Source organism: Alligator sinensis, unplaced genomic scaffold (genome assembly GCF_000455745.1).
Source record: "Alligator sinensis unplaced genomic scaffold, ASM45574v1 scaffold217_1, whole genome shotgun sequence".
In the NCBI taxonomy this organism is placed as follows: domain Eukaryota; kingdom Metazoa; phylum Chordata; order Crocodylia; family Alligatoridae; genus Alligator; species Alligator sinensis.
In genome coordinates this window covers 316,475-324,819 of record NW_005842937.1, presented here as the reverse complement: position 1 = coordinate 324,819, position 8,345 = coordinate 316,475, and the positions used below count along the sequence as shown (strand labels likewise).

Below are 8,345 nucleotides of genomic sequence, written 5' to 3'. Positions count from 1 at the left end.
CTCCTTGTGTATACGCTGCCACGGGGAATACTGGGTGCAGTGTGTACACAGACTAATTTACAAAAATACAATTTTCCGCAATTTATACGTGGGTGCGGCTTATACCCGTGGGAGGGCTATATGCGTGAAAATATGGTACGTCTGTTTCACTTCCAAGTCCGCCGCCGAGCTTGCGGGGCAGCCCTCCGCGCTCCTGTGGGACACTCCATCCACCCCAGCATCGCAGCGTTCACGAGCTACGCCTGGTACCTTGAGGTATGTAGAAAAAAACCATTTAAACTGTGTCTATGGCCAAATCGCTGATTCTCCAAATCAGCATCGAATCTTCAGATTCAGATTCAGCCGAATCGAATTGGGACAGTGATCCGAATCAACAAATTGAATCCCTGTCCCCAATTCAGGCCGAATCTGAATCGAATACAGTCCATTTTATACACCCCTATAAATTATGAATGTGGCCAAATATAGGATCTATAGAGCCAGAGAGGAGGTGTATTTAGTTTTAAATATTAAAACAATAGATACACTATATCCTAACAGCAATAAGGAATAGTATCCATTAAAGCTGGCTGTTGGTGTTGTCTGACATCATCTCCTTGTCTGCATGGCATATTAAACATACTCTATTGTACCTTACTGAAATACTGCAAGTGCTACCATCTCATTCATATACAGGAACAAAGTATAATATTTGTGAGAAAGGGAATCAACTAAGGCATGATGGTCATTGTCTCTCTAGGATTATTTTCCTGCATTGATTTAAAACCCAATTTTCAGAAAGTTGAGACCCAAGATCCATTTTTTTCATGTATGTAAACCTACACATTCAACAAATGAATAGACAACAGACCTCATCACTTCTTTGATTTCATGTGAACAGTTTCTGTACTAGGGAAATAAAAAAAATTTATGATCTATTGCCACAATTACAGAAGATGACCAGGAGAGATATTTAGTTGTTTCAATGCTACAGTAAAGTATAGAACATATTGACTGGGGAATAAAACCCTTTGTTACCTAATTTATCATTCCTTCATACCTGAGAAGTCACAAAAATATATACATCATAGTATCTCCACATGCAAATACATGCATATGCAGATACATAAATCCGATTTATTTTTCCTGCACAACTTGTAACCGTACGGAGCATGACTGACTTCCAAGATCATCATATGCTGAAACATTCCCATAAAAAAATGATAGCTTCAGTGCCATTTACCTGGAAACAGAACGTTTCTACAAATGTGTTTTATGAAGAATGCAAAGGGGAGAGAAAGGAGGGGTTGTATATACAGTATTTAAAAATATAATGTGGAAAATTTACTGGATTTGGCTCATACATACTTGGTTGCACCATCATCATAGGTTCCCATTAATACTATAGTTCCATCTTGAATGGACTTCAGGAATTCAATAAATGGTGCCACATCTGAAGAGAAACAGAATACACGAAATTACTTTATAATACGTAACTACACCTTATTAAGACATCCACAATGGTAACTAAATTTGAGGCATTCTTCATAAGAATATTGACAAATTAAGTAGAAAAAAAGAGGTGGCTAAGCTGATTGACTACTCTTTAATTGTATAGCTGCAGGTTCATCTATTCATTCTAGTGATATAATGACTGACTTTCCATTTAAATTCTAAATGGTAAAGATGCTGTTGCTCAGGTTGAGAAAGCAATCTCAGTACCAAATTAACACAAGGGGAAAATAAACCCAAATTATGTAATACAAGAACCATGTTAATCATCTAGAAAACATGTTTAATTCTTACCAGCATACTCGGTGTGCCATTTTGGCACAGGTAGATTTATAGAGCTTACTGTTAGAGAATATTGAGTATGACAGTTGGTCAGGAGAGCAAATGCTTTTGTATGCGTTGTATGTAGACAACAAAAGATTTTTGTGTTTCCTTTCAACTGTCCTCTCCTCATGACTATGACGGTATATATGAATTGACAGAATGATGGTCCATTTAGACAGGTAAAACAAGAAATCAGAGGCTATTTTTGCCATACAAGTTGTTTCTCCATAGGAAATACTTCATGACACTTACCTCCTCCCCACATGTCAAAATATTTGGTGTTCAATGCTTCTCCTGTTTTGCCTAGGAAAAAAAAAAAAAACAACACTTTTGGATATACATACATTTGGATACAAATAAACTTAGGGCCAGATTCTATTTCCCTTACTAGGCATGCAAGTTAATTTAGGAGCATAAATGCAGTGCTATTTCCCCGTTGCATGATTAGCTGAAAATCCACATATGCATCTATTTATACGTGGGTGGTTATTCAAGCATAATAACCCTGAAGACCTTCCAATGCTTTATGAGCATCAGGTGGTTCGAAATGCGCTAGGGAGGACCCCTTTTAAGTTAAGGAGCATATTCCACTGTGATTTAGTATTTCTGTATATATGGAAATGACTATGCTCTAGAAAATAATGAATTAGCCAAAGTGTTTTTTATTCAAATCAACAGGACTCTGGCAAAGATTCAATGCACTCATGAATAAGACCATACCAACAAATTATCCCAAACATTATATCAAAGTTCTTTTCATAAACAATATACTTAACGTAGTAGGTGACATTAAGAGTTCGGAAAGGCTCAAGAAGTGCTGCAAAAGACTATCAACTGTTATGTTTTCTTACACAAAGACTGCTTCTCTCTCTTATGGGTCACATCCAGACACGTGCCTCTTGCAGCGTTTCAAAGCCCTTTGAGATACTGCAAGAGGCATGTGTGGGAACAAAAAAACCCCAAAAACCTTCCCCATGCTGCAAATTTTCAGTATGGGGGCAAAATTAGACCCCTGGACCAGGGGTCAAAAAAATGCAGGGCAGGACATGATCCAGGACCGTGACCTGATGCACCAGAAGCTTGGGTCCTCCAACGAGACACTCTGGTAGCTAGCCAGAGCATCTCTATGGCTGACCCTTGCGCAAGCCCAGTGCTGAAGCATGCTGACTGCCTGAGCCCCATCTCCAACCCCCTCCCCAAGCCCCCCAGATCACTCCCTTGCCTGGCCCCATCCCCTGCCTGCCCCCCAAACCCCCCCGATCATTGCCCCACCCGGCCCCATTGCCTGCAGGCTCCTGCAGCACCCACATTGCTGCCCCACCCGGCCCCAGCATCCCAGCAATTAAAAAAAATAAATAAAAAGGAAGCCCCGCACTCACCAGAAGTAGCAGCAGCCAGCGGGGTCACTAGAGCCTCCTGGCAAAGCCCCCACACAGCATGGGGCAGCGGGGACCACCCTGGCCGCCTGGCACCTGCATTGCCACTGCCCTATTGCATGAGTGCAGCCTGGGTCGTCAGGTTGCCATGCAGCTCCGCACACTGTCAGGCAGCTGGGAACACTTGGGCTGAGCAGTGCTGGGTCCTGAGTGACAGCTACCAGTGGCCTGACAGTGTGCTGAGCCACATGGTGCCCTGCTGACCTGGGCCACACCTGCGCGATGGGGCAGTGGCAGTGCGGGTGCCAGGCGGCCGGGACTAGGGCCAGTCCCCACTGCCCCATGCTGTGTTGGGGGGGAGGGGGGAACCCAACTCTGCCAGGAGATTCCAGTGACTCTGACAGCTGCAACTACTGCCAGTGAGTGTGGGGCTTTTTGTTTTGTTTTTTAGGTGCTGGGAGGCTGGGGCCGGGTAGGGCAGCCACCAGGGGGCCTGGGGGTACAAGCAGGGGATGGGACCACATGGGGCAGCAGGAGCCGTCAGGGGCAGGGGCTGGGTAGGGCAGCAATCCGGGGCATTGGGAGAGCAAGTTGGGGTGGGGTAGTTCAAAGCAGGCCACCATAGTGAGAACATCTTCCAGGTGAAAGCAGGCAGGGGCACACATGGCAGTAGTGTCGCACAAAGACCAACTCTGCAGCCACAGCCCGCTGGCCCAGAGGGGCAGACACCTCTACTGGCTGTGCAGTCACCATCTGGGTCTGGCAGGTGTGCAGCCTTGAGACCACATGCTGTCACAGCTGGCAGGAGGTCATAGCCAGGCAGCAGCCCCCATTGCCAGACTGCTGCAGTGGGTAGAGGGTGCAGGGAACTCTCAGGGCTGCTTCAGCAGTCCAGCTGGCATAAGGAGTAGTGGCCCCAGGTACCAACTGGCTGGGCCCCAGAAGCTCCCGAGAACCCTAAGCTTTTTGTACTGATTGGACCAGGACAGGGCAGCTTTTTACATTACTGGGGCCAGCACAGGTGCTTGCCCCAAGCTCTAGCTCTCCCTGGCTACATATCCAGAAGGAGCCAAGCAGGGTTATTTTGCCCCAAGTGGCACAACTTGCACCACACTGAAGTGCACGCCCGGGCATGTGCGCTGAGGCAAAAAGCCCCAGCTCAAATTTGTACTGCTTCTATTGGAGCTGCTGCAAGCACACATGCTTGCATGTGTCAATATGCCCACAGTTACTATATTAAAATGCATTGAACAGACAAAACAGCTGCACTGGGGCATTGTCATTTTAGTGATTGAGCTACCATAGCAGTAGTAGCAGAATAAATATGGATATTTCAATTTTTATGGTGAAGTGTTAAGAAAGAAAACCCTAAACTACAGTTCCTTTGAGAAACCTCATCCTTGTATTTGCTTACTTAAAACAACAATAAGCTTTTACTACTACTGTCTCTGCTAGTGATGAAAGGTCCATACCACTATGGCTAAAACCATGTATGCTACATGACGAGTGATCTCTTAATGCCTGAAAATTCCATGGCCAATTAAATTAAAACATTGAGGATTTGAATGAATTTGACATGAACGTTAACAATACCAACAGTACCAGCACCAAGTCTTTACTTGCTACTTAGAACTTGATGCTGTTTTCAAAATTGATTTTTGCTAGATGTAGATTTGCGTGTTTTAATTGCATAATTGCATTGTTGAAATTGGCAGAGATGAGCTGAAAGGTCTGGCAGGCAGGAGTCAGTTGAAGAGTTTGGGCTCTGAGCAGCTCAGGGCAATTTAAGAGGGGAGTGAAAGCATATTAGCTGTGTGTTTCTCCTCAAAACAATTAATGAAATAGTTTAAATATCAGCATTTTTCTATCTTGTTATTATTAACAAAATTAATATACATATATGAACAGATAGTATGAAACTTTCAAAGCTAGTGCTTCTTACATAAGCAGAAAGACAAATCTAGCAGTGTAAAGAGATGAAAAATGTTTCACGTTTACTGCCTTTATAACCACGAAGAGATTTTAAAGAAAAAAAAAAAAACCCACCAAAAACTTAGGTTCTGGAACACAATCCTATAATCCTGTGAATATGCTATGATTCTGCAGTCACTCTCAACTGTAGAAAAATCCACTGGATTCTTACCTGGCATTATTAATGAAATATTGTTTCCATTAACTACAAGTAACAAAAGCTTTGGCCTTTTTAGTATTTACTACTTGCATAACATGCATTAAAAAAAAAAAAAGTTGAACATTTTAACCCCAGACTAAGTTTAGAAGTCTGGCAGTTTTTCATTTTACATGTTAACAAACATGAAGTAACCATGGGCCATACATAAGTACCATATTACTATAATTTTTCACAGATAGCTGAACGAAATTTAATTTCTACACTTGTACAAAGTAATTACAATGAGAAACAATGTTTCTTTTAACATAAATCAGAAGGCTGCCTCCTCCTGTTTTTCTCCCTTACTATTCTGGTTTCTCTTCTCCTTCCTTTTCTAAATACCGTAGGAACCATCTGAGAATGGTTCTTGGAATGAAAGCACTTAGCACATTTAAAACAAAAGCACTTACCATTTACTAATGCTACATTTATTCCTCTGCCAACATTATTCTTAACTCCGCTCATTAAACTGAAACAAAAAGAAATGTGGAATTGAATTATGACAAACTTCAGATCCAAATCATTTCATATTTTTAAAAAAGGCAAGACATAAAATGAACAGGTCCACCATTCTATACAGTTGCATAATCGACAAAAATAACCACAGAAAAGGCTTAGTTATATAAACAGATATCTGAGGAAAGGGAATATTAGGATTAAACTGATGGATGGAACTCCAAATTGAAAAAAAAGAGAGGTTAAGTCATCCCTGTTTAATTTAAACATTTAAATCTGTTGCCTTTTCTTAACATAGCTGTTTTTAATAGTCCCATATTTATATGCCTGGACACTTCATTTTCTTTCTTGTTTTTTTTTTAAAACATTCACTCCCTTTCAAAAAAAAGGTTTCGTTTTAAGAAGTAAAAAGAACTATTTCTGAAGATAGAAGTGTTAACTCAACTGAATAACTTTGAAGTAGAAGACTGGTACTACTCACTAAAGTAAGAACCTATTGAAAGATACAAGTTTAAAAAATAATTTTGATCAATAATAAAGTCTATATTCTTTTATTTTTCATATAATTTGGTAACATAAATGAAAGAAAATACATCCGAGTTTGGAAAGAATGCCAAAATGCTGAGTCTAAAAGCTTCTTCTAGTTCCTGGTCTCACATCAGAAGAGAAGAAAAGGGATATATTATAAAGTATTTAAATGCAATGAAATAAAGTTCCTTAGTATAGAAGACCCCCGACTTATGCGATACTGACTTTAGTGTGTCTCGTGTTTATGTGATTTTTTTTTTTTATTGGGGTCTGGACTGGAAAATGCCCCTTGAGATGCACATCATTCGCGTACATACTCAAACACTCGTGAGATTCACGTATATACGCAAACGCCTCACAAGACTTGCAGGCGGAAGCAAGCGGAGCTGTGCCGCCATTGTGGTAGCAGTATCTCAAGATGCATAGGTGAGACACTAGATACTCCTCTTAAAAGGCAATTCCACTGAGAAAAGGGGGGAAAAAAACCTATGACTAAGGTATGTCTGGGGTACACAACCCCTCACTATTCTATTATTTCCTATGGTGAAAGTCGTCCCAACTTATGTGAATTTGACTTGTGTGACATTCCCCTGGAATGCAACACTTGTGTAAACTGGGAGTCTACTGTATAAGGACAGATGGAGCAAAAGAGAAATTTGATAGAGAAAGATGAACCATGATTTTTTTTTTTTTTATGGGAAACTGACATCAGTGTAACTTTTAACCTGTGTGTTTTGCAACAATTTATCCCCTAGTGAATTGGAATCTAGGCTTTGGATACATGTTATTTTTATTTGACTGTGTATATACCCTTACGGAGCTATAAAAGTATTCATTTTCTAACCTGTTTGCAAGGCATACCCAACAATTGCAAAACACTGAACAGCTGTTCTTACTTCCAGCCAAGCAGAAAAGTGCACTTCCTCTTATTGCAATATCCAGATCAGAAAACATCAAATGCCATTTTCCCCTTCCCCTTTATTAACTAGAATAAGTAGAATCAAATAATATTACATATCCGTTCTACAGGTTTAGTTCTTTTTGAACCTGATAAATTCAGTCACTAGAAAAGAAATGACCTGTTGTGCCATTCTATATAAATAGATCTGAACGATCATCTTGAAACAGGAAACTTGTGTAAGCGGGTAAACTGAAGCAATTACTACAAAGCTGTACTGTTTAGAGTACGTTCTTTTAAAAGAGGCAAGGTCTTTCTCCACAGACTCCAGATGGCAGTAGCAGTCACCACGATGTATAAAGGTAATATGGTGAATGTCTCACAAGAGGGCAGCAACTTGTCAGTTGTAGAATTCTTATCCAAACTTATGGTCAACAGAACACAGACTTTTAAAACAGACGTTAAAGGCATCACACACACAAATGGTACAGATGTAAACTTTTAATTGCATGCATAAATAGACAGTCGCTCTCAGAGGATTTTTTTTTTGTCAGATGTATACAATAAGTAAGCGATCCCAGGACAGATCTTGTAGGATGAGTGCAGTTATCAAGAAGAAATATTTATTGCTTACTAGTAAATCCATGTTTTTTTTAAATCTCTTGCTCTAGTGAAGAATCTAGCATATTAGTTTCGTGAATCCTGCCATAAAAGACTCAAACTTCCTTAATCATATAGTTAAGACTTGAAAAATTAAGAAGTATTATGCATTTGTGGAGCTTAAAAAATCCTTGTAAATATTAAACCTCAGAGGCAAACATTATGAAAAACAAGTATATTTTATTATACCTATTTGACAGATTTGTAAAATGAGAGAGAGAGGTTAGCTGGAATACCCAAGGTAAAATAAGTCAGAGACAAGGGAAACAAAATCCAGTAGGGCCTTGATTCCCAGTTCTGTGCTAACTGTGGAACTACATTAGCTATCCGTACATTATAACTTCACATTAAATTTCATAAGATGTGATAAAGGGTTTGCTTTCTGTTGTGTTAACTTAAGTGGTGCTCTAACCTTGAGTATGATTTGAAAGTCAAGCGCCCC

At 40.3% G+C, this 8,345-nt stretch overlaps 1 protein-coding gene across 3 annotated transcripts in view; it reads right to left on the bottom strand.

Annotated features, from left to right (window-relative positions):
• Positions 1–8,345, bottom strand: part of FAM3C (family with sequence similarity 3 member C) — a 22,291-nt gene that overhangs the window by 6,350 nt on the left and 7,596 nt on the right. For all 3 annotated transcript variants that reach the window (XM_006036264.3, XM_025192515.1, XM_025192516.1), the window contains 3 exons: positions 5,772–5,830; positions 2,068–2,118; positions 1,348–1,432 (listed from right to left, as the gene is read on the bottom strand). In XM_006036264.3, the coding sequence (XP_006036326.1) occupies positions 1,348–1,432; positions 2,068–2,118; positions 5,772–5,830 (195 nt within the window). The remainder of the gene's footprint in view (positions 1–1,347; positions 1,433–2,067; positions 2,119–5,771; positions 5,831–8,345) is intronic.